Source organism: Vulpes vulpes, chromosome 5, assembly GCF_048418805.1.
Source record: "Vulpes vulpes isolate BD-2025 chromosome 5, VulVul3, whole genome shotgun sequence".
NCBI lineage: Eukaryota > Metazoa > Chordata > Mammalia > Carnivora > Canidae > Vulpes > Vulpes vulpes.
This window is the reverse complement of record NC_132784.1, coordinates 10,317,031-10,344,257: the sequence shown is the minus strand read 5'-3', so window position 1 is coordinate 10,344,257 and position 27,227 is coordinate 10,317,031. Positions and strand designations below refer to the sequence as shown.

Sequence of the window (27,227 nt, the reverse complement as noted above, 5' to 3'; positions counted from 1 at the left end):
ATTGAGAACAAAAAGTTGTTTCCTTTATATTTGGGCTATCCTGTGTAGAAGCATTTAATGTAATTATATAAATTATTCTTTGGAAGTAAATTAACCACTTTGAGATTAGTTAGGTTGTGTTATTTCATTGTCCCTAAAATAACCCTTCAAGGTGAGAACTATTACTTTGACCATTTTGTAGATGAAACAAATGAGGCAGAAATAGGTTAAAGAGAATAAGTATACATTTGGTGATCATCTTTTTAATTTTTTTATTAAAAATGTTATTTATTTATTTGAGAGAGAGAACATAAGCAGGGGGAGCAGCAGAGGGAGAGGGAGAAGCCGACTCCTCACTGAGCAGGGACCCTGCTGTAGGGCTCCATCCCAGGACCGTAGGATCATGACTCAAGCCAAAGGCAGACACTTAACCAACCTGGCCATCCAGGTGCTCCATCATCTTTATTTTATTAGTAACATATCTTACTGTTATAGTATATGGAACAACCTCTGAATTCTTGTGACATCTAAGGTTCAAACTGAATATTAAAAATTTTAATTCCCATTATCAGCATTTGGCACTATTAGAAGAAATTAGCCATATTAAACATGAAGAAAACTGGCCAAAATATGCATTATGTTAAATTAAATTAAATTTTGTTATATAACCAGATTATGAATCAATTCTCTACATATTTTGCCTCTTAAGTGTTTTGACTATTTTTTCAACAGTTTTATTGAACTAAAATATTGTATTGTAAACTATATATATATTTAAACTATAGTACTTGATCAGTTTTGACATACTTATATATCTATAAAACCGTCACCACAGTCAATATAATGAATATACTCATTACTCCCAAAAGTTTCTTTGTGCCCCAGTATAATCCCTTCTACCATACTGATGCCCATAGGCAAATGCTGCATACTGTCACTAAAGATTACTTTTGTGTTTTTTAGAATTTCATATAAATGGAATCATATAGTATGTACTTATTTTTGGGTTTTTTTTGTACTTATTTTTGATCTAGCTTCTTTGAGCATAATTATTTTGAGACTTGTCCATATTGTGTATATCAGTAGTTGTACTTTATTATGTAATTGTATTCCACTTTTTAAATATACCACAGATGAATAAACAGGTACCACATGTGAATAAATCCATTTACCTATATAGACATTTATTTTGTTTCTAGTGGTTAGCTATAACAAATATGTCTTTTTTTTTTTTCAAAGATTTTATTTATTCATGAGAGACAGAGAGAGAGGCAGAAGCAAGCCCCATGCAGAAAACCCGATGTGGGATTGGATCCCAGATCCCAGGATCATGCCTTCCGCCAAAAGCAGATGCTCAACCACTGAGCTACCCAGGCGTCCCCAAATATAAGTCTTTATATGGAAATTTGCATTTGTTACCTGGATAGCTCATAGCGTTGGAGTAAGTTCAGATTTGTAAGAAAGCGCCAAACTGTTTTCCAGTGTTACTGTAACACTTCATATTCCCACCAGGAGTGAACGAGAGACCCATTTTCCCTTGTTTTTCGCAGCATTTGGTGTCATTTTATTGTTTTTATCTGTCCTGATGAGTATGTAGTGACATTTTGTTATGGTTTTATTTTTTAAAGATTCTTATTTATTTATTCATGAGAGACACACACAGAGAGAGGGGTGGAGACACAGGCCCAGGGAGAAGCAGGCTCCCCTGCTAGGAGCCCTGAATCCTGGGATTATGCCCTGGGCCAAAGGTAGAGACGCTCAACTGTTGAGCCACCCAGGTGTCCTGAGTTACGGTTTTAATTTGCACATGCCTAGTGATGTTGAACATCTTTGGTTATTTGCAATCTGCATATCCTTTTGATGAAATATCTCTTTAAATCATTTGTTTGTTTTTAAAATAGATAGTTTTGTTTTCTTAATACTGAGTTCTAAGAGTTCTTTATAAAATCTGGATACAGCTCCTTTATCTGATGTATGCTCCCACTCTCTGACCAGTCTTTTCATTCTCTTACCAGTGTATTTTGAAAAGCAGATGTTGTCAATTTTTATGAATTATAAAATATTAAGTCATGCTTAGGGTGTTTTTTTAAAGAAATATTTGCCCAATCTAAGGTCACAAAGGATTTCTCCTATGTTTTCTTTAAGAAATTCAATTGTGTTAGGTTATACTGAGATCTTTGATTCATTTTGAGTTAATTTTTGCATACAGTACAAGGTATGGATTGAAGTGCATTTTTTTTGCATGTTTTCACCCTTTTTTGAAATGACTAACCTTTCTCTACTGAAGTTTTACAAGCATACCTCAGAGATATTGTGGGTTCCATTCGAGACCACCACAATAAAGCAAATATTGCCATAAAGCAAATCAAATGAACTTTCTGGTTTTCCAGTGCATATAAAAGTTATGTTTAGGGATCCCTGGGTGGCGCAGCGGATTAGCGCCTGCCTTTGGCCCAGGGCGCGATCCTGGAGACCCGGGATCGGATCCCACATCAGGCTCCTGGTGCATGGAGCCTGCTTCTCCCTCTGCCTATGTCTCTGCCTCTCTCTCTCTCTCTCTCTCTCTCTCTGACTATCATAAAAAAATAAAAGTTATGTTTACACTATGCTGTAGTCTGTTAAGTGTGGAGTAGCATTATTTCTAAAATCAGTACATATCTTGGGGCGCCTGAGTAGCTCAGTTGGTTAAGTGTCTCTCTCTGGCTAAGGTCATGATCCCAGGGTCCTGGGATTGAGCCCTGTGTCAGGCTTCCTGCTTAGTGGGGAGTCTGCTTCTCCCTCTGATACTTCTCTGCTTGTGGTTACACTCGCTCTCGTATTTAAATAAAATCTTTTAAAAAGTCTTAATTAAAAAGCATTTCATTGCTAAAATATGCTGTGAGCTATAATTACTGAGTTTTCAATTAGTTATAAATTACTGATCACAGATCATTATAACAAATATAGTAATAATGAAAACTGTGAAATATTGAGAGAATTAACCAAAATGTGACAGAGACATGAAGTGAACAAATGCTGTTGGAAGAGTGGTACCATAAACTTGCTGGATGCAGGATTGCTACAAACCTTCAATTTGTAAAAACAGTATCTACCAAGCACAATTAAAATGAGGTGTGCCTGTATATCTTTGTCAAAATTTAGTTATCCTGGGATGCCTGGGTGGCTCAGCGTTTGAGCACCTGCCTTTAGCTCAGGGCGTGATCCCAGTCTGGGGATTGAGTCCTGCATCAGGCTCCCTGTGAGGAGCCTCCTTCTCCCTCTGCCTATGTCTCTGCCTCTCTCACTGTGTCTCTCATGAATAAATAAAATCTTAAAACAAAATTTAGTTGTCCATATTATATGTGTGCATCTTATTCTGAACTCTTTGTTTCATTCCTCTGTTTATCTTGATGCTAGTACAATAGTACAATAGTGTCTTGGTTTCTGTAGTTTATAATGAGCTTTCAAATCAATAGATCTGGTCTTCCATATTATGTTTTCTTTATCCGTTGTTTTCAATTGTTTCTTTCTTTATAAGATTTATTTATTTTAGTGAATGTATACATTAGAGCAGGGTGAGGGGCAGTAGGAGAAGGAGAGAGAGAATCTTCCCCATTGAGTGTGGAGCCTGATTCAGGGCTCAGTCTCATGACTGTGAGCTCACCACTTGAGCCAAAACTAAGAGTTGGACATTTAACCAACTGAGCCACCCAGGTGTTCTTCAACTTTTTTTTTTTTTAATACTTTATTCATTTATTCATGAGAGACATACAGAGAGAGGCAGAAACACAGGCAGGGGGAGAAGCAGGCTCCCCGCTGAGCAGGGAGCCCCATGCGGGACTCGATCCCAGGACCCCTGGATCATACCCTGAGTCAAAGGCAGACACTCAACTGCTGAGCCACCCAGGCGTCCCTCCTCAATTGTTTTCAATTCAAATATTTTCATTTTCTACTTGTCTCATTTTCATATGAATTTTAGAATTGGTTTGTCAATCTCTATAAGTAGGCCTGTTAGGATTTTAATTGAGATTGCCTGGAATCTCCAGATCATTTAACCTGTGAACACGGTGTATCTCTTCACATATTTTCTTTCTTCTTTAATTTCTCTCAGCAGTGTTTTGAAGCTTTTAGTTTCAATGCTATTGTAAATTATATTGTTTTTAAATTATAATTTTTGGTTGCTAATTTGTAGAAATAAAATTAATTTTTACATATTGGTGTTACATTTTGCTTTGCTAAAGTCACTTATTCTAGTAGCTTTTTTTGTAGATTTCTTCAGATTCTCTAGATGGTTATGTTACCTGCAGATATTGATAGTTGTACTCTTCTAATTTCAATGACTTATATTTCTTTTTCTTTGAATTGCTCTGGCTCACACCTCTAGTACAATTCTGAATAGCAGTGATGAGAGCTGATGGATATTCTTGTTTGTTTGTTTTTTAATTTTTAAAAATATTTGAGAGGGTGCGTGTGTGCACAAGTTGGGGAGGTGGCAAAGAGAGAGAGAGAAGCAGACTGCCCGCTGAGCAGGTAATCCAGTGCTGGCCTCGATCCCAGAACCCCAGAGATCATGACCTGAGCTGAAGGCAGCCGCTTAACTGACTGTGCCACTCAGGAACCCCGGTGTCCTTGTTTTGTTCCTGATTTTAGCCAGAACCCATTCGGTGTTAAGTATCATGTTAACTGTGTTTTCCACAGATGTTTTTTATCAGGTCAAGGAAGATTTGTTTGTCCCCTGCTTTCATTCTCTACCACCCACTTCATCTTTCTTGTACTGTTGTTGCTGAACCATGTCATTTGTCTCTTTCTGTGACAGCCTGAACCCCTTTAATCTATGAAAAATAAACTGTTAGCTATTTTGTCCTTTAAAGTTAAAAGAAAGTAAAAAAGAATGTGCTTTTACTGAACAGAAAACATTGTTTTTTTTACATTAATAGAGTTCTAAGTATAAGACCATTTTGGGATCCCTGGGTGGCGCAGTGGTTTGGCGCCTGCCTTTGGCCCAGGGCGCGATCCTGGAGACCCGGGATCGAATCCCACGTCGGGCTTCCGGTGCATGGAGCCTGCTTCTCCCTCTGCCTGTGTCTCTGCCTGTCTCTCTCTCTGTGTGACTATCATAAAAAAAAAGACCATTTTATTCCACAATTTGAATTCACCACTGTGTATATATGCCTGAGTGCCTTTTCTGTCTCTTATTATATGTGTCCCTAATTTTTATAATTTGAATATCACTATGTATGTTCAGCTGTTTTGGCTTAATATGTACAAATTTTTAATATGTGTAAACATAAAATGATTATCATAATTTCAGGTCTCAGAATGTTTTAATTTTTATTAGTATGTTAGGTATAAAGGACTGAATCATTTTATAGATCACAATTCATATTTTTTTGGAAAAAGATGGGCTCATTTCTGCTGAAAGCAGTTACGTATACACATATATCAATTTTGCTGAGACACTTTTCAGATGAAAAAAGAAAGATGTAATGGAGGGTTTTATTTGAACTTCTTTTTCTAATGCATCATAGAAGGTTTAGCATATTTTTTTCCAGAAATTTTGAATTTTCAAGTAATAGAATTCTCCAGAAATCACATAATTATTGCTGTATGAAATGAAAGCAAATGTGACAAGAAGAGTGAATATATTTAGTATATTGATAACTAAAATCTTGGTAAATGAAGATACCATTTTATGGAGAAGTCTCAAGGGCTGATTAGACGGTTCATTTATGTTTTATTTTATTTTCATTTTTTTCATTTATGCTTTCATCTGAAGTCTGTAAGTATAAGTTTCCTGAGAAAGTAACTCAATACTAAAGAAACTGAGTAGTGGGAACAGTGCTAAAATTCTAAGCATTTTCGACCTAAGATTCTAAGGTGTACAAGATCAGAATTGCCCAGAATATATACTTAAAGGAATACTTGTTTAGTGCCTGCATCATATAGGGTCTCGGGTTGAAAGTTATAGAGGGAAATATAATATTAATTATGTTAGAACCATTCTCTGCCTACTTGGCATTTATGGCTTTTTATGATGGATACTTGCAGGAGACCTATAAGAAAGTAAAATATGGTAGAGTGTAAGTTCCATAAGAATAGGGATTTGTGATTTTTTTCCCCACCATTGATGTATGTATGCCAAGGGCCTAGATCAGTGCCTAATACAGTTTAACAAATATTTGCTGAATGATTAAATGAACATATGAATGAATCTCCTGGTAATTTCTAGGGCACCTGGGTTTGCATGGAGTTGGTAGAGCATGTAAGTTCATTTGGGGTTGTGAGTTTGAGACCCATGTTGGGCGGAGAGATTACTTTAAAAAAATAAAATACTGTTTATTAAAAGAAAATATTCCTGGGGCATCTGGGTAGCTCAGTCGGTTAAGCATCTACTCTTGGTTTCAGCTCAGGTCATGATCTCACAGTTGTTGGATTGAGCCCACTGTCAGGCTCTGTCCTCAGCATGGAGTTTGCTTCTGATTCTCTCTGTCTCCCTCATACTCTCTCTCAAATAAATAAATAAAATCTTAAAAAAATGTTTTCCTGATATCTTTTTGAAATGGAAAGGATATTTTTCATGTACATGAATATAAAACTCAAATCTATTTTTTTCCATCAAGACATTTTTTTATTAGGTTTTAATTTTAATTCCAGTTAACAATGTATATTAGTTTCAGTTGTACAATATAGAGATTTAACAATTACATACATCAAATGTGTTTTGTGTTTGATTCTCCTTTAGTCCTTGTTCCTGATCCTCATCTTTCTTGATTGACATCTTTGCCTTCCCCTGTCCCCTTCTTTCCTCCGATCCCTTAGTTCTCCTCCTACCTGAGGGGGCAGGGGAGTGTGGAAGAGAAGCCCCAGGCCTAAGATTCCATCCACTCACCTTCCTGGATCCCAGAGCGGGACAGGAGAAGAGGGTGGCATCTCCAGCATTGAGGAAGAACAGGGCTCACAGGGCCTGAGCTCTGATCCCCACCTACCACCTCTCTTTCTTCCCTGCCCCCAGGACTGGGCCACTTCTGGGTAGGGCAGTGGGTTCCAGCTTGGCTCACTGAGAATGTAAGAACTACAAACAAAATTTCTATTACATTAAGTTTTGTGTCTTAAAAAAAAAAACAATTCTATTATAACAAGTGCACTCCTTAAGCCCCATCACTTACTTATCCCATCCTCACCTACTTCCCCTCTGGTAATCATCAGTTTGTTCTCTATACTTAAAAGTCTGTTTCTTGGGGCGTCTGGGTGGCTCAGTGGTTGAGCATCTCCCTTTGGCTCAGATCATGATCCTGGGATCCTGGGATTGAGTTCTGCATCAGGCTCCCCACAGGGAGCTGGCTTCTTCCTCTCTGTCTGCCTCTCTGTGTATTTCATGAATAAATAAATAAAACCTTTTTTTTTTATTTAAAAGAGTCTGCTTCTTGGTTTATCTTTCTCTTTTTTTTCCTTTGCTTGTTTGATTCTTAAGTTCCACATATGAGTGAAATCATACAGAATATTTCCTTTTCTTGACTGACTTATTTTGCTTAGTATTCTCTAGTTCCATCCATGTTGTTGCAAATGGCAAGATTTCTTTTTTTTTTTTTTTTTAAGATTTATTTATTTATTCACCTAAGACAGAGAAAGAGGGGCAGAGACACAGAGGGAGAAGCAAGCTCCATGCGGGGAGCCTGATGTGGGACTTGATCCCAGGATGCCAGGATCACGCCCTGGGCCAAAGGCAGGCACTAAACCGCTGAGCCACCCAGGGATCCACAATTTCATTCTTTTTTTATGGCTGAATAATATTGCAGTGTGTGCTGTGTTTGTGTGTGTGTGTGTGTGTTTGTATAAACTCTTCCTTATCCATTTGTCAATCTCTGGACACTTGAGCTACTTCGATAATTTGACAGTTGTAAGTAATGCTGCTATAAACATAGGAGTGCATGTATCCCTTTGAATTGGTGTTTTTATGTTTTTTTGGTAAATACTCAGTAGTGTGATTCCTGGTTGTAGGCCAGATCTATTTTTAACTTTTCATGGAACCTCCATACTCTTTTCCACAGTGGCTCCACCAGTTTGGATTCCCACCAAGAGTGTATGGGTATCCCTTTTTCTTCACCTTCTTGCCAGTACCTGTTTTTTCTTATGTTGATTTTAGCCACTCTGACAGATGTGTGGTGAAATCTCATTGTAGTTTTGATTTGCATTTCCTTATGATAAATGATGATGACTATGTTTTCATGTGTCTGTTGGCCATCTGTATGTCTTCTTTGGAGAAATGTTTTCTTTAAGAAATATTTTTTAAAATTGAGAGATTACTGTTAATGAATTTTTTCCTCAAAGGTTAGGGTTTAACATCAAATAATCAAAATTACTTAAAGCTCTCAATTAGCGGGGTATAAACTAGTATTATTTTATTTTAAATTATGGGAGGCCAACATCTTCTGATAATCCATGTTTAAGAGTATTGAATATTTAGAATAGTTAGTGCATTTCTGTAGTTGATCTTAGCAATGCAAATTTATTCTTTTAAAGTTAGTTAACATTATTTTAAGTGCTTTCTGCCCATTATTATTAGTGACTTGAAGAGAACATTTTAGTAATAACAGCTCCTTGAGATTGTATGTAAATATTGTGTAATTTTAAAAATATGTAATTAAAAAATATGTAAGTCTGGGGGTGCCTGGGTGATTCAGTTAAGCATCCAACTCTTAATTTCCACTCAGATCATGTTCTCAGGGTTGTGAGATTGAGCCACAGTTGGGCTCTGTGCTCTGTGGGGAGTCTGCTTGAAGTACTCTCCCTCTCCTTCCTGTCCTTCTCCCCATTTGTGTCCTCACTCACACTCTCTAAAATAAATAAAAAATAAATCTTAAAAAAAGGAACATATAAATGTGAAAAATATTTTTATTCATGGGCATAAATATAAGGAATATGAAATTTTGAGGATAGAGAGGTACATTTTGCTCTATTATAAGAATGTTTACATGTTAAATATAATTTCCTACTGTCTTATTATGAGTGCTTTTTTTTGAATATTTCCTACTTTGGATAGCCAAGTTTAGGTTTCTGTGGTCTATGAAGAACAGTGGCTTTTAACCTTACTTATAATCTACTAAACCTGTTTTAACATGGAACAAAAAGATTGGTTACTTTCAGGATACATTTATCTAAGTGTGTTGTCCAAGAGTAGATTTGGGTAGTCTCTAAAAACATGTGACTCGGGCAGCCCCGGTGGTGCAGCGGTTTGGCGCTGCCTGCAGTCTGGGGTGTGATCCTGGAGACCTGGGATCGAGTCCTGCGTCGGGCTCTCGGCGTGGAGCCTGCTTCTCCCTGTCCCTCTGCCTGTGTCTCTGCCTCTCTGTCTATGAATAAATAAATAAAATCTTAAAAAAAAAAAAAAACATGTGACTCAGTTTTCTTCAGATAACTAAATATCTGTGGAAAGGATACTGAGTGTTCTGTTTGTTTTTGCCAAAAATGGAAGTAATACCATACTAGTAATACTAGTAATGGAAGTAATACAATTATTAATGTTAATAATTGGTTTTCAAAATAATCTGCTGTTGGCACTTCATTTGTAAGTAATATTCATAATAAAATTATAGTGTAAAATGTGAAGGGCACCTGGCTGGCTATTGGAAGAGTGTGTGACTCTTGATCTTGGAATTGTGAGTTTGAGTCCCATGTTGGCTGTAAAGATTTACTTTACATACATAAATAAACTTAAAAAGAGATAAAGGATAATATTAGCATTCACTAGACAGCAATTAGAGAGTTGTGTGAAATAATATAAACTAGACTATGGTGAGGGGCACCTGGGTGGCTCAGTGGTTGAAAGTCTGCCTTTGGGTTATGTTCTGATCCCAGGGTAGGATTGAGTCCTGCATCAGGCTCCCTGCAGGGAGCTTGCTTCTCCCTCTGCCTATGTTTCTGTTTCTCTCTTGATGCATGGATGAATATAATCTTAAAACAAACAAACAAACAAACAAACAAACAAACAAAAAACTAGTAGACTGGTGAGTAATCATCAAGGAGAAAAGTAATTAGATTTCTTAAAATGGATAGTCTTTTTTTGTTCATATAGTCTCCTTCAGTGACTTTTTGGAAGTTTATATGTAGCGTGGAGGATGATCGGAAGAGCCCCTTAGAAACATTTGATATTTTGCTCAACTGGGACTTTAATCAATTATGTTCTCTTAACATCTCTAAAAGAACATCTTGTTCTCATAAGTGAATAGAAAAATTTTGAGGTGCCCTAGGAAAAGGTGTCTCTTCTGAGAAAAGCAGACACTTATCTGCCAGCCAGATGTCATATATTAAGATGCTCATAACCTTTTGGGAGTGTGTTTTTAAGATGTAATGGAAATTCTGACTAGACTTATTTGGCTTGTTATTTCTTATCACTTATGGGCAGTTAGATTGTAACTGGCATAATTGTGCCAATTGTCAAGTGGTATGTATCTTAAAGGCGCCAAAATCAATGAGATCCGTCAGATGTCTGGGGCGCAGATCAAAATTGCGAACCCAGTGGAAGGATCTACTGATAAGCAGGTTACCATCACTGGATCTGTTGCCAGCATTAGCCTGGCTCAATATCTAATCAATGTCAGGCTTTCCTCGGAGACGGGTGGCATGGGGAGCAGCTAGGACAATGCAGATTCATCCATAATCCCTTTCTGCTGTTCACCACTACCCATGATCCATCTGTGTAGTTTCTGAACAGTCAGCGATTCCAGGTTTTAAATGGTTTGTAAATTTTCAGTTTCTACACACTCGTGATTTTTTAATTAAAGCGTTTTAATTCCTTAAAAAAATAAATAAATAAAAATAAAAATAAAAATATAAAAGGTCTATCTATCTTAAAGGTAGATACTTTTCAAGACTATGGAAGAATCACATATGAAAACATCTGGATGAGTTACATAGAAATTTCGTTGGAACCATTCATCTAGGCTCAAGTGCAAATGTCAGGAGTAAATGGGGAAGACTGGTTTCGGCAGAATACATTGATATCTTTTGATCTTGTCACTCCTGTACCATTCTTTTTTATTTAAGATTTTATTTATTCATGAGAGAGAGAGGCAGAGACACAGGCAGAGGGAGAAGCAGGCTCCCCGCTGAGCAGGGAGCCCGATGTGGGACTCAATCCGCGGACCCCAGGATCATTGACCTGATCCAAAGGCAGATGCTTAATCACTGAGCCACCCAGGTATCCCACTCCTGTACCATTTTTTTGACATTGGGATACTTTGTAACATCAACCAGTGTTCTTTTTCTGGTAGTCCCTCTACTGTTAAAACTAATTTGCTATTCTGTTGTTACTTATGAGTTGCATAGGTCTTTGCCCACTTTCGTTGGCTGGACCACTCACCCCAGGTGAAGGGAAGGCAGAGTTGGGGAGAAGGGAAATATATAGCCATTACAGGCAAGAATGGAACATGAGCAAAGAGATGATTATGTATGTTGCTTTGTATTTTCTTTTTTCTTTTAAGCTTTATAATAAGTCTTTGTATTAGAGAAGGTCCTTCCATATTTTAATGCTTTTAATCTTTAAGTTTATAGTCTTTGTAGTTCTATTTGAAGGTTTTTTTGTTTTTTAAATTAGCTCCACACCCAGTGTGGAGCCCAATGTGGGGCTTGAATTCACGACCCCGAGATCAAGACACCTCACGACCCTGAGATCAAGACTTGAGCTGAAATCAAGTCAGATACTCATTGCTTCATTTTTCTATCTCTAGTGAATATTTGTTGGTTGAGTAGTACCACTGTGAAACATATTAGTTTTATATTGATGTGTAATGAATTACCTTCAGTTTAGCAGTTTAAAACAACACGTATTTCTCCATTTCTTTCGATCAAGAGGATGGGCATAGTTTGGTTGGATCTCACATAATTGAATCTAGATGTTGACTGAACTTTGGGAGCCTAGGTTCTTTTCCAGGCCCATGTGATTGTTAACGAATACAATCAGATGTAAGGCTCCGGTCTTTAGTTTCTGGCTTGCTGTCACCTCCTGGAGGCCTCTTTCACAGGTTGTCTTAAAATACAGAAGACCACATCTTTAAAGCCAGCATTAGAATTTGTATTACTTCAAGAAGTTCCCAATATTTTAAGGGCTTCCCCAAAGTCAGGCCCACCAAGGGTACTCTGTCTTTTTATTTACTCAGGTGACTTGGGACTTCAGTCACATCTGCAAAATCCTTCTCACCCTTCACCTAATTGTGGAAGGAAAATCTCATCAATTTAAGTCCTTGCCACACTCATTAGAAGGTATTGTACTCTTATCTGATTAATTAAGAATAAGAAAAATAAAAATTTAAAATTTGCATTTGTTCCTTCTTTGATACTTTTCTCTGTGTAGATCTGAGTTTTTACCTGTATTAGTTTACTTCCCTCTAAAGAACTTCTTTTAAATATCTTGCACTGGATTTGTTACCCCTTCCCCCCTTTTTTTGTCTGAGAAAGTGTTTATTTCTCTTTCTCTTTTGAAAGATAATTTTGCAGGATATAGAATTCTAGGTTGGTGGAGTTTTTTCCTCTGAACATTTAAAATATTTCACTCTACTTCTTGTTTGCATGCTTAAGTAGTCAGATGTGTTCTTATAGTTGCTTCTTAATATGTAAACTGATTTTTTTCCTTTTTCAGGGGTTTTTACTCTTTGATTTATAGTTTTAAAATGATATGCTTAGGTATAGGTTGGTTTTTTGACATTTTTCCTTCTTGGTAGAACTTTTTGGATCTGTGGTTTGATGTCTGATATTAATTGGGGAGACTCAGTCATTATTGTTTCAAATAGGTTTTCTTTTTTACCCCCTCTCCTTTTAATATTCTTGCTATATCTATGTTATACCTTTTGTTTTGTTTTGTTTTGTTTTGTTTTGTTCCACAGTGTTTAGGTGTTCTGGGTTTTTTTTCTTCTTCAGTCTTTGGTGTGTGTGTGTGTGTGTTTGCGTGTTTGCTTGCTTTTCAATTTTTGAGGATTTTTAAAAAATTTTTATTTTATTTTACTTATTCATGAGAGACACACAGAGAGAGGCAGAGACATTGGCAGAGGGAGAAGCAGGCTCCATGCAGGGAGCTCCATGTGGGACTCGATCCCCGGGCTCCAGGATCATGCCCTTGGCAGGAGCTAAACCACAGTCACCCAGAGATCCCCTTGAATTCTATTGATATCTCCTCTAGTTGAGATTCTTTCTTATGTTGTGCCAGATATATGTCTGTCAAAGGCATTTTGTGTTCAAAAGGCACAAGTGTTACTGTGTTCTTTACCTGTAACATTTTTGGTTCTTTCTTAAGATTTCCATTTCTGTGCTCACATTGCCCATCTGTTCCTACATGCTGTCTACAATATCCATTAGAACCTTTAGCATATTAATCCTACTTGTTTTATTTTTTTTTAAAGATTTTATTTATTCATGAGAGAGAGAGAGAGAGAGAGAGAGAGAGAGGCAGAGACACAGGCAGAGGGAGAAGCAGGCTCCATGCGGGGAGCCTGACGCGGGATTCGATCCCGGGTCTCCAGGGTCGCGCCCTGGGCCAAAGGCAGGCGCTAAACCGCTGCGCCACCCAGGGATCCCAATCCTACTTGTTTTAAATCCTCTATTTGTTAATTCCAACATCCCTTTCATGTTTGGTTCTGATGCTTTGTCCTTTCAATTTTTTTTTTTTTTTTTTTTTTGCCTTTTAGTATGCCTTCTGAAGTTTCCTTTTGGGCAGCCCTGGTGGCTCAGTGGTTAGGGCCACCTTCCCCCCAGAGTGTGATCCTGGAGCCCCAGGATGGAGTCTCACATCGGGCTCCCTGCATGGAGCCTGCTTCTCCCTCTGCCTGTGTCTCTGCCGCTCTCTCTCTCTATGTGTGTCTTTCATAAATAAATAAATAAAATCTTAAAAAAAAAATAGTTTCTTTTATTATTATTTTTTTTAAGATTTTAAGTAATCCCTACACCCAGTGTGGGGCTTAAACTTATTTAAGAATAGTGAGATCAGGGATCCCTGGGTGGCGCAGTGGTTTGGTGCCTGCCTTTGGCCCAGGGCGCGATCCTGGAGACCCGGGATCGAATCCCACGTCAGGCTCCCGGTGCATGGAGCCTGCTTCTCCCTCTGCCTGTGTCTCTGCCTGTGTCTCTGCCTCTCTCTCTTTCTCTCTGTGTGTGTGACTATCATAAATAAAAAAAAATTAAAAAAAAAAAAAGAATAGTGAGATCAAGAGTCACGTACTCAACTGAAAGCCAGCCAGAAACGCCTGTAAATTTTTCTTGATAGATAGGCATGATGTCATGGTAAGAGGAATGGCTATAAATAGGCTTTTAGTAGTGTAGGGAGAAAAAGAAGCATTCTGTAATCTTCTGGTTAAGTCTCAATATTTTAGTGAGCCTATGCCTCTGGACTATGAATGTCACAGGGTTTCTTAAGTTTTTTCCTCTTTTAGATGGAATAGGATGCCTATAGTGGGTGGGAGTTGGATATTTCCCTTCTCTCACTGGAAGGCTAGAGTCAGCTAGAGTTGAGTATTTCCTTTGCCCCAGGTCACTTTAGGTTCTGGTTAACTAGTTTCTCCTAAGGGCAGGTGTTTTGATTTATTTAATAATAGTTTTGGTGGGTGTGTATGTGTGTGTATGTTCATCCCTGGCAGAAAGCTTAAGACTACTTTTCTCGGTACTTACTGTGGGAATCTAGTTGGATTCCTCCAAGTGAATCTCACAATATTGTGGGAGTCCTCTTATGATTGAACCCCCTGGAATTTTTAACTCTCAGAATTGTCCACATTGAACATCTTGCAGTTCGCCAATTACAGTTCAGACTTTTCCTACCTGTGTACTGGCTTGCCTTGTGTTTTTTGCTTGAGAGTCTCTACTTTAGACCCACTGTATTTTCCTGTCCTCTTAAGTCTTGGAGGCAGAGTTTGCCTTGTGTCTTCTCTCTTCAAACAGCATTGTGATTTTCCAGTCCGTTCTACTTTTTACTTGTTAGAGTTTGAGTGGGGACTTGAAAAGCTCTTAACATGTGGAATTAGAAACCACGAATCCCTGTCTTTTAATTGGTGAATCTTACTGGGTTAGCCCTTCTTTTTTAACTGCTAAAGCTTTTTCTTTATACAATTCTCATACTTGTGTAACACTGACTTTTACTTTTAGCTTTAATCATTTTGACATGAACAGTCTGTAATGTCATCTGCAGTTACTAAATACTACTGATTTGAACTGTTCTTTTTTTCTTTAAGATTTTATTTATTTATTCATGAGAGAAATGGGAGAGAAAGGCAGACACAGGCAGAGGGAGAACCAGGTTCTCTGTGGAGAGCCCGATGTGGGACTCAATCCCAGTTCCAGGCCTTCCGGATTATGCCCTGAGCCAAAGGCAGACACTCAACCACTGAGCCATCCAGGCATCCTGGTGTTTCTTTTTTAAATTATTTTTTCCTTGCTCATTATTCAAATTTCTTATTACTTATTGCTTACCCATATTTTAGAATTGTATATACTTGTGTTTCTAATATATTTTATTTCCTTTCTCTAATTGTCTTTAAGAGGGAAGTTTTATGAATTTTAAAATTAGGATTCTTGAACGTTTGAAAATGTCCTTAGCTTTATTCTCCCACATGAATTCTAATTTTTTTGGTATGTAATTCTGTGTTTCATATAATTTTCAGAACTTCGAAGCTGCATCTTCATTGCCTTTTAACATCAAGTATTGCCAGTATCAGTATCTGTTCTTTTATAAGCAATATTAATTTTTACCCTCTTAACGTTAAAAATTGGGAAGCAGAGATCTGTAGCCTTCTGTTTTCTGTTTTGTTTTCTTGAGAATTATAAGAATAATCCTATTAGAATTCATTTAAATTTGGGGATAGTTAAAAAAGCATTATTGTATTTTAAAAAATGGAACAAACTTTCATGTTTCCTCCAAATCTTAAATTTAATAAAGGTAAGGGTCCTTTAAGGATAAATAATCTTTCATCCTGCTGCTATTCTACAGTGTTTTTAAATATTTGCATCAGTGAGTAATGTCCAACTTCCTAAGATGGCATGTTCTTTTACACCTATTTTGGGCTATTCCCAAATATATATATTTTGAATTGGACTGTGGCTTCCTGAACGTTTTGTGTATTGTCTTCTCAATGGAACAGTTCAAAATAAAGCTCTTCTTCCAGGCACTTTGAATTTTATTTTATTTTTATTTTTTTAAAGATTTATTTATTTATTCATGAGAGACCAGAATGAGAGAGAGAGAGGCAGAGACACAGGCAGAGGGAGAAGCAGGCTCCATGCAGGGAGCCCGATGTGGGACTCGATCCCGGGACTCCAGGGTCACGCCCTGGGCTGAAGGCAGGCGCTAAACCGCTGAGCCACCCAGGGATCCCCAGTATCTTTTTTTTATACCTACAATTTTTATCCAGGTGTTCAAAAGTTATAACTGCTTTTTTTCCCTAAGTTTTAATTGGAAAACATAAAATAACCTTGGTGTTTTTAAACTACTTTGTATCTTCACCTGTTCTTTTATTTAGTGATTTTTTTTTTTCCCAACTTAGACCGAGTGTGGACAGTAATGACCTCACGTTTCCGATTGCCTGCTGGCAGAACCTACAATGTACGAGCATCAGAGTTGGCCCGAGACAGACAGCATACAGAGGTGGTTTGCAACATCCTTCTCCTGGATAACACTGTACAAGCTTTCAAAGTTAATGTAAGTATTTTATGTCTTTTTTCTTTTAATAATCTCTGGTTATAAATATGAGAAGATTATATTTTAAAACTAAAACTGTTTAATTGTAGTACAAAGCCTTATTCAATGAAGAAAGTCTTTTTAGCATGGGTTTGTAAGTTTCTAGTGTAAGTTCTGATTTAAACTGGGTCTTTCAAGAAGTTGACAAACCAGCAGTGCATTATGATTAGTGGAGCAGGTCAGTAGTATGTGGGTGATTTTTATAAATGTGTGTGAGGTGCTTGAAAGCAATTTGTTCTCTTAAATAATTTAGACATTTGTTTGTAATCTTTCTTGTATTGCCTGTGAATAATAATTGCTGAACAAAGATAGAAGACTGTCCTGATTTAATCTGAGAGTTGTCTGAAATATTTATTCAACAAATATTTATTCACCTGATTTGTATCTGTTTTTATTTGCTTAATGTTATTGTGAGTTTCACCTGTGTGGTATGCTATTGGTTCATTTTTATTGCTGTATAGTGCTCTAATGTATGAGTTTGGTACAATTTACTTATTTATTTCTCACCATTTACCTGTCCAGTATACTGTTGCTGTATATTTGGATTTTTTCCACTTTGGGCTCTTGTCAGTAACATTCCTGTGAACATTGTTGTGTCTGTCTTGACATACATAAGGATGTGTTCTGTTTTATAACTTAAAAAATTTCAAATCTGCAGAAGAGATGGAAGAATAGTATAATGAATATCCACAGGGACACCTGGGTGGCTCATACATCTGCCTTCTTAGATTATGATCCCAGGGTCCTGGGCTTGAGCCCCACATCAGCCTTTCCCACTCAGCAGAGGAGTCTGCTTCTCCCTCTCCCTCTGTTGCTCCCCTGTCTTGTGCTCTTTCTCTCTCAAATAAGCAAATAGAATCTTTTTAAAAAAATGAATATCTACATACCTTTTAGCTAGACTCATCTGTTGTTAACATTTTGCATATTTGCTTTATCTTTTTCTTTGTTTTTTCCTGAACCTTCTGAAAGTTAATGATACAGTTCACTGCTAAATACTTCAGCAGCCTAGGAATCTCATAAATTACCACAGAACCATTATCACCCGCAAAAATCAAACATGAAAATAATAGTAGCTAGTATATAGTCCGTGTTCAAACTGGATTCCTCATTCCTCATTTCTATATTCCATCTGTTTCCTGCTGTGTTACCTGGGTATTTCTATTAGAATATCATTACGGTATGTAAAATACTAATCTGCTGAAATTCTGCCATTTATGCCAGCCTGGATGGATATGAGCATTATGCTCCGTGAAATGATTTAGATAGAAAAATAAATGCTGTAGTATTTTACTCATGTATGGAGCTGAGAAAGCTGACCAGGGATTGGAATGTGTGGGGGAAATGGAAATGTTGGTCAAACGGTACAAATTTCCAGTTACGAATAAGTTCTGGGGATCTAATATATAGTAGGAAGATTGTAGTCAACTGTATTGTACTATATATTTAAGAGTTGCTGAGAGAATAAATCTTGAATATTTCACCACGCACAGAGAAAGGTAATGTGGGAGGTGATGAATGTACTAATAACTTTATCATGGTAATTATTTCACAGTGTGTATGTGTATCAAATCATCTTGTCACATATCTTAAACTTACACATGTCATATGTCAATTATATGTCAACAAAGTAGAGGAAAATAAAATATTGATCTTCCTTCTTTCCCAGTTTCTTAAGCTTAAAATTTTCTATGTTATCATGTAACACGATTACTAATTTATCTTTCTTTTTACCCAAACTCGAGGCCGTTTCACATTGGAAAAGGGATTACAGAATAGTACCTTCAGGTGTATTATCTAACATACCCAACTAATGTGCTTTTCCAAAATGTCAAGCTTTAACTTTTTTGTATTCTGTCATCTGTTTAATAGGTAGATAGTATAGGTTGCCAGCAAGGGATAATATTGAATAAAGGGAATTCTTCATAAAAATTTTTAGCTAATGGAAACTCATATTAGGAATTGATACAAGAAAATAAGCCCTTTTCCAGTTATTGACTTAATAAAATTCTTTTATTGGGGGGCTAGATAATAAATCTTAATTTAATATTAATATTTAATATTTACTTTTCATTTAATCTTATAGTTTTGCATTTATTTCAAAATATTGCAGAAGGATTTGCTGTGTTTCCCATCTAGCAAAATATTTTCTTTTGGGCACTTTAGTTAGTAATGGAATGTTGTATTTTTCAATATAGTAATCAGTGTACTAATTGCTCTTTTAGAGAGACATATTTAATATATTTATATGTTTTTATTATGTATTATATATATTTAAATATCAATTTGAGTACAATTGAGGGCATTAATACTAGAATGATAAATATTAAAATACTAGAAACTTTATCATTACTTCACTTCATCAATAAACTTAAGAGGAACTATATCAGAGATTGACTATTGGATATGTAGTATATTTATTCCTCTGGGTGTTTGGACCCAAGTCATTCAGAGTGTCCAAGTTTCTTTGTACTTTTGTGTAGATACTGCATATTTTAATCTGTATGAATGGCTCTCTAATTATGCCCTTTACAATCTGTACAGCATTATGTAATCTTGCCTGCAAGTTAAGAGGGGAGTTTGACCCTCTGATATTTGTTCTTTGTGTCCACTAAGTACCAGTAAGTCTCAGAAATACCCACTGTGGGCAGCTGCTAGTCACCAGGATCTCTCTATTCACTGAAAAGGACAACTACTCAGTTTCCCTGGATATTACCAAGCAATGGTTTCTAATATCTTACCGGAATCACTTCCTTCCCTAAAAGATTTCTGTACCAAAGATGAAATATTCATTGTTGCCAAAATCTGCTTTTTTTCCATCTGGTTTTTATTTCATCAGAAAATGATATAATGAAGGAGTTGATATAACCTCATTAGTTCCTTTTTTTAATTTCTCTATTGTAGACATAGGATTGAGATAAGCCTATTAACATTGCTTCAGTTTGAAGTTCCATTTTCACTGTGGTTTTGGCACAACCATTTATTTTACTGTAGTCAGCCTATGGAGTGTGTTTAGTCTCTCACGTCGTTAAATTCAATGTCAATCACTAAAAACACATTTCCATTAAATACTTTAAAATATGTAGTATCCAGGGATCCCTGGGTGGCGCAGCGGTTTGGCGCCTGCCTTTGGCCTAGGGCGTGATCCTGGAGACCCAGGATCGAATCCCACGTCGGGCTCCTGGTGCATGGAGCCTGCTTCTCCCTCTGCCTGTGTCTCTGCCTCTCTCTCTCTCTCTCTCTCTCTGTGACTATCATAAATAAATACAAATTAAAAAAAAAAAAAGAAATAGTTTCCTTTAAAAAAAAAATAAAATAAAATATGTAGTATCCATACTACATGGACTGATTTCACCTACCTTTGAGGATTTTTTCCTAATTTTTGGATTTTTCCTAATTTTATCTTAGTATGGCTATTTCGCAGTAGCCTCTGTGACAAGGAAGTTTTGGTGAGAACCATCCTATTCCAGTTTTCTATCAGTCATCAGCATCATATATCTTTAATAAATTATTCCAATATCCTATATCTATGTAAGTCATGGATTCACCTAGGTATGGCTTATATCTTTTCCATGTATGAGATCTCAGTTAGAAGACTCAAAGTCTGGAGGCTAGAATCATTTGAAGGTTTATTCACTCATATGACTATTACCTGAGACCTTAGCTGAGGCTTAAAACACCTATATTTGAACTATCTGTGTGCCCTGGGCTTTTTTATAGCACAGTGGCTGTATTACCAAGGTGAGCATCCATAGAGAGAGTGGGAGCCAGGTTGTAGCCATATTGCCTTTGTGATCCAGCTTTGGAAGTCACATAATGTCACTATCACCATATTCTGTTTGTCAGTGCTGTTATAAAGTCACACTCAGGATCAGTGGAAGGGGAATTTATTCATACATTATGCATTCAGGGAGTTCCTTTATTTCATTAATTTATTTGGCTTTTATTTTTGTCCACATTAATTTTCCTTCCGTTTACTTTTTTTAAAAATTTTTTTCAAAAATTTATTTATTTATGATAGTCACAGGGAGAGAGAGAGAGAGAGAGGCAGAGACACAGGCAGAGGGAGAGGGAGGCTCCATGCACCGAGAGCCCGATGTGGGATTCGATCCTGGGTCTCCAGGATCACGCCCTGGGCCAAAGGAAGGCGCCAAACCGCTGCACCACCCAGGGATCCCCATTTACTTTTTTATTTCTAAAAAATTTTTATGTTAAATAGGTTCCATGCCCAATGTGGGGCTTGAACTCATGACCCTGAGATCAAGAGTCATAAAGTTTACCAACTGAGCTAGCCAGATGCTCCTCCCTCAGTTCACTTTTTGGAAATGAAATTATCTTTTTTTTTTCTTTTTAAAGATTTATTCATTTATTCATGAGAGACAGAGGCAGAGACATAGGCAAAGGGAGAAGCAGGCTTCTCTCAGGGAACCTGATGGTGGGACTTGATCCTGGATCCTGAGATCATGCCCTGAGCCGAAGGCAGACGCTCAACCGGTGAGCCACCCAGGCATCCTGGAAATAAAATTATCTTAAACGTGCTAAAGTTCTTCTCTAGAGTGCGTTTCTTTGTTATATATCTTTTTGTACTTAAAAATAACTGATAATTTTTTGGTGATACCAGTACCTCAGTTGTTAACAAAAGATGCTATAAATCATCTACTTTTCTTCTCTTGAAATAAAGTGAAATTTAAAATACATATTTTAGTTATGTGATAATTTGGGCTGGTGAATATTTAGTTCACTAAACTAAACTTATGCTTTTTTTTGTCTGTTAAATAATATGTTTACCAAATCGGTGGTATAAACCAAATTACGAAGGTGAGGTTAGCAGGTGGATATGGATTGAGATGGGAAACTAAAGGCGTATAAGGATGGGGGATTTAGCAAAATGAAACATACTTGTTTTTGTATTTGTTTTGTTTTGTTTTGATCTGGAGAGCACAAGTGAGGGGTTGGGGGGCAGAGGAAGATGGAGAGAGAATCCCAAGCAGGCTCCATGGTCAGGGTGGAGCCCAACACGGGCCTGATCTTAAAACCCCAAGATCAGGACCTGAGTTCAAACCAGGAGTCTGATGCTCAACTGACTGAGCCCACCCAGGCTCCCTGAGAGAGAATCTTAAGCCAGCTCCATGCCCAGCACTGGGTCTCATGACCCTGAGATCATGACCTGAGGTGAAATCAAGAGTCAGACACCCAACAGACTGAGCCACCCAGGGACTCTGAAACTTACTTCATGTATACAACTTAAGAGTTTTAAAAAGCTTTAATTTTTTATTTTAGAGAGAATCAGAGCACTCGCTGGAGGGACAGAGTGAGAGGGAGAGAGAATCCCAAGCAGACTCCATGTTGAGCCTGACTCATGGTTTGATCTCATGACCCTGAGATCATGACCCTAACCGATACCAAGAGTTGGGGGCTTAACCCACTGTACCGCCCAGTTATCTCAAGATTTTTAAAAGATTTATTTATTTTAGAGGGAGGAAGAGTGGGGGGAGGGACGAGGAAGAGAATCTTTCAGGCTGACGTTGTGCTGAGCACAGAGCCCAGCGTGGGGCTCCATCCATAACCCATGAAATCATGTCCTCAGCTGAAACCGCGAGTCTGGCATTCAACCAGTTGAGCCCCTCATGTATGCAATTTAAAAAACCAAATAGTTTAAAAATGTTATAACAAAAACTAGCAAGTTTCTGTCTTAGAAAAAAAATATTCAACACATTCAGTTTATCTCTCATATTTATTACTGTGGTTCTAAGAAACATGCTTATATTATTTCCTGTTTTGTCTGCCTCTTTTTGCTTTTCATATTTTGTATTGGGCTTGAAGGATGACTTTAGATCTCTTATACTTTCTCCCCCCCCCCCCCCCCCCATACAGAGATACCCTGTTATCTTTTCAATAAACAAAAGAGTTATGTAATAATACTTGATTACAGTTCAGCATTTCCTTTCCCTGGAGAGAAATCCTCTTGTCATCTACCTGAAGTTTGTATAGCCTTGCTGGGTCTTCTTAGAACTGACTGAGAGAAAAGGACTAGAGAGCTCTCAACTCTTCAATAGGTAGACTTGCACTTATGTAGATTTCCCTGCTTTCAGCTCAGTAAAGATGAATCAGCAACTGTCCCGGAGTCCAGAATCTTACTGGGTCATCTTTAAATTTTTGGTTCTTACAGTGATTTGTACTGGAAGGAGGGGTCATGGAAGAGACTGTTACTTGTATAGACTCAATTTCATTACTACCATCACTGTTACTTTATTTATTTTTTTCACTGTTACTTTAGAGTGTCTTAAGCAAACATTTGTTTCCAGTCTGCCTCATTTAACCTTGACATGTCTCAGATTGATTTTCAACAGTGTTTATCCTGAAGGAGAATTTGCTATTTACCAAGATTTTTCAAGTAAAATCACATGTTAAAATGCTGCTGGTCATCTTTAGTGCAAAAAGATGTGATAATTTGCCAATTACCATAGTGTTTGAAAATTCAGACATTGAAGTATGTCATAGATCTTTGAAACTTAAAATGTTTTTTTCCCTAAACTATATTATATTAAGCACTGGAAAACTCTTTATCAGTCAGATTTCTAGTTATGTACAGTTAAGGTTATCTTATTGCTTGTGCTTTTTCTTTCATTCTGTTATATTTTGTGATGTATATATAGTACTATGTCATGTATAAGTTTATTACTGATAATGACATTTACTTCTATTGAGAGATTTCCCGAATAGTTATTTGTAAGTCTTTAGTTTGAAGATTTACTAGCTTTGTGATTATACACAAGTTTCTCTACCTTTTTGTGTTTTAGACTCTTCATTTAAGACAGAATAACATTTGCCTTGTATAGGATACTCAGAATAAAATGAGAATATTTTTGAAATGCTTCTTTGTCTGACTCACATTATACATTCAAAAAGGTTGAATCTTCTTTTATTGCTTGTGATTTAATAGATTTAACCTATTCTGTAGTTTCAGATATTTTCTTAGAAAAATATTATTATTCCATAAAATAGCAATATGCTAATTGTTTTATGTATTATATTTTTGTTCTGTGTACTGTTTCCAAAACCTGTGTTTCCTGGCAAAATAGATTAAAGATACATGTACACAGAAATTGTAAAAATGCCAGTTTATTCTTAAAAAGTAAAAAGGAAACAATTGTTAAGTTTACATTTTTGAGAATTAGGTATTTATTATCTTGGCAGTGTATAGTAAATAAAATTGTGAGTTTCATCATGCCCATTTAATGACTGAATTAGTGAGAATCCAGTATATATTATGAGAAAAAATAATTGTGAAAAAATAATGGCTATAAGCCATTAAGTTTTTGGGGAGATATGTTGGATTCTGTTTAGAAAGGTACTGCAGAGGATCCCTGGGTGGCTCGTGGTTTAGCGCCTGCCTTTGGTCCAGGGTGCAATCCTGGAGTCCCAGGATCGAGTCCCGAGTCAGGCTCCCATGGAGCCTGCTTCTCCCTCCTCCTGTGTTTCTGCTTCTCTCTTTATGTCTATCATGAATGAATGAATGAATGAATGAATAAATCTTAAGAAAAAAAAAGAAAGGTACTGTAGCTCAGTTTTTCTACACCCTGGAAATTACATATAGATTTTTTTTGGTTTATTATAATATGTATGATATATCCTGTACAATGCATAAATCTTCGGTATAAAACTCAGTGATTGTATATGTATACATCTATGGAACCACCAAAAGATTATGTCATTGAATATTTCCCTCACCAAAAAAAAAAAAAAAAAAGATTCTCTTGTGCCCCTTTAAATATTTCTAACTCTACTGTATTTCCTCTATGAGCTTTTCTGGGTAAATCTTTTAATATCAGACATTTAGTGATGACCTTAGAAATTACAAAATGTGTCTTTACTTTTAAAGTCTACCTTTAATACTTTCAGCATGTTCCCTCCCAAATATAAAAACCTTAAAACAATTCAAATCCATTTAGTTGCCTCTTACTTTTTTGTTATTATTACATATTGTAACATCCCCCTCATATGTTATAAACCTTTTAAGATGTTGTTATTGCTTTAAACAATCAGTAGTGTGTTATATTTACCTTTATATCTGTTCTCTCTGCAGCTATTCATTTCCTACATATCCATGCCTCTATTTAGAATCCTCTCCTTTCATCCTAAAGAACCTCTTTTATTATTTTTTAAATAAGGTCCTGTTTATGACAGATTCTTTCAACTTTTTGTCGTTTGTTATACCTCGTTATGTGGGGTATTTTTGCAGAGTATAGAATTCTGTATTGATAGGTTTTTCCTTCAGTAGTTTAAAGATGCCACTTCATTAGCTTTCATAGTTTCTTTACTTTTTTTTTTTTTTTAAAGATTTTATTTATTCACGAGAGACACAGGCAGAGGGAGAAGCAGGCTCCATGCAGGAAGCCCAATGTGGGATTTGATCCCTGAACTGGAATCACTTCTGAGTCAAAGGCAGACACTCAACTGCTGAACCACCCAGGGGCCCCAGCTTTCATAGTTTCTCTTAAGAAGTCATCTTTCACTCTTTGCTTTCCTGAAGGACACAAGAGAGGTCCTTTCCTCTCTTGTTTTTAAGATTTCTCTCTGATTTTTAGTCACCTGTTTATAAGTATATATCGTTTTGTATGTGTGTGTTTATCCTGCTTGGTATTCACTGACCTCTTTGAATCTGTCGGTTAATCTCTTAAAACATTTGAAAAGTTCTCATCCTTTAAGATTCAAATATTGCTTCTGACCCATTTTCTTTTCTCTCCTTCTGTATTCTAGTTACATATATATTAGATTGTTTGACTACATCCTACATCTAACATATGTTCTGTTTTGCTTAGAATTTTTTCCTGTACTTTGAATAGCTCTTAATCTGTCTTTGCATGTACTAATTCTGTTTTTTTCCCCCTGTGCTTATTCTGCTATTAAACCTATTTAAGGAGTTCCTCTATTTCACATATTTTGCAGTTAATAGAATATCTGTGTGATGGTTTTCATAGATTCTAATTCCTTGTTGAAATAGATCATTCTAATTTATTTTCTGTATTCTGACTCTGTTGTCTTAATATGTTGTCATAGTTATTTTGAAGCTCTTACATAAGACCAATATGTAGATCACTCCTAGGTCTGTTTTTGTTGACTGCTTTGTTTCTTGATTATCAAACACTTTTCCTGCCTCACATATGTACTAATTTTGCATTGTATGATGGATATTGTGAGTGTAATGTGGAGTAGTGGACAGCAGACTGGCCTATGGGTCAGATACAGCCTGGTGGCTGTTGTTTGGCCCTTGAGCTAAGAATGATTTTTTACTTTATAAAAGATTTTTGTTGTTTTAAGAGAATATGCACTGGAGATATCACTTTCAAAACCTAAAATTACCTTCTGGCTCTTTTCAGGAAAGGTTTACTGACCCATGTTGTAGAAGCTCTGGATTGTTATCTTCCTCTAAATAAAATTTCATTTTATTCTGGCAGGTGGTTGAATTGCCATTGGGTCACTTTGATCCTGTGAGGCTTAGTTTTAGGCTTTCTTAAGTAAGGTACGTCTATTTCAACGTTGTTTTTACTCCTAGGGCTTGGATTATCTAGGGTCTCACTTAAATGCCTGTGGTATTCATTAAGATCTCTTTCCTCTGGTTAGTTTGTGTTTCATTTATTCAAAATTGTGCAAGGTCTGAAATATTTGTTTAGTTAACAGCCCCCCAATAGCTAATCTCTCCTAGGCTCCTAGGAGTCTAACCTTTGTATGTGCAGCCTAGCAGGCAAATGAGAACCAGAGGGGATTTTTTTTTTTTTAAAGATTTATTTATAAGAGAGAGAGAGATAGAGAGAGAGAGAAACTCTAAGCAAACTCCATGCTCAACACAGATTCCAACACAGGGTTCCATCTCACAACTTTGAGATTACGACCTGAACTGAAACCAAGAGTCTGATGCTTAACTGACTGTGTCTCCCAGGTTTCCCCCAGCAGAGAATTTTTATATCAATTTTTGTAACTTTTTCTGTCTCTTTCCTCTCTAATAATCTGCCCCCTAAATCCAGCTACCTTAGCAGTCCCAAACATTAATAGTAGTTTTCTCTTCCAGCAAGACTGCCACACTGCTTAGAGAAAGCCACTGTGAAAATGGGATTTGATTTATCTGATTCTCTTCTATCAGGGATCATTAGTACTGTGTTTGTTATTGTCTAAGGCCTGCAAATAGGCCTTTTTGGGTTTTTTTTTGTATATTTGGTCCAGCTTTTGTAGAGGTTTATTATAGCAGGAGACTATTGCAACCTTAGCTACTTCATTATGACAAGAACTGAAAATTCTGATGATTTTAAAATGAGAAAATATAACTCATTATATAATAGTGGATTTTGATTTGAAATATTTAGTATATTGCTGGCTGGGTTCTTTGTTCAATATTCATTTGAACTAAAAAAAAAAAAAATTCATTTGAACCAAATAGAAGAACTCAGATCTCAGTTAATAATGGTAAATGATAATGGTGAATGTATGCACCCTATAAAATCTAGTTAGTCTGAGATATATTGATTTGATGAAGGGGATAAAATGGTGCTTGTTTTCCAAAGAT

At 36.6% G+C, this 27,227-nt stretch overlaps 1 protein-coding gene across 3 annotated transcripts in view; it reads left to right on the top strand.

Annotated features, from left to right (window-relative positions):
* Nucleotides 1-27,227, top strand: part of PTPN4 (protein tyrosine phosphatase non-receptor type 4) — a 205,515-nt gene that overhangs the window by 29,702 nt on the left and 148,586 nt on the right. For 2 of the 3 annotated variants that reach the window (XM_026017724.2, XM_026017723.2), the window contains exon 2: nt 16,476-16,630. In XM_026017724.2, coding sequence (XP_025873509.1) covers nt 16,493-16,630 — 138 coding nt within the window. In that variant the 5' untranslated portion in view covers nt 16,476-16,492. Of the gene's footprint in view, nt 1-16,475; nt 16,631-27,227 lie in introns of those variants that run through there. The other variant, XM_072757553.1, reaches the window with a different exon arrangement.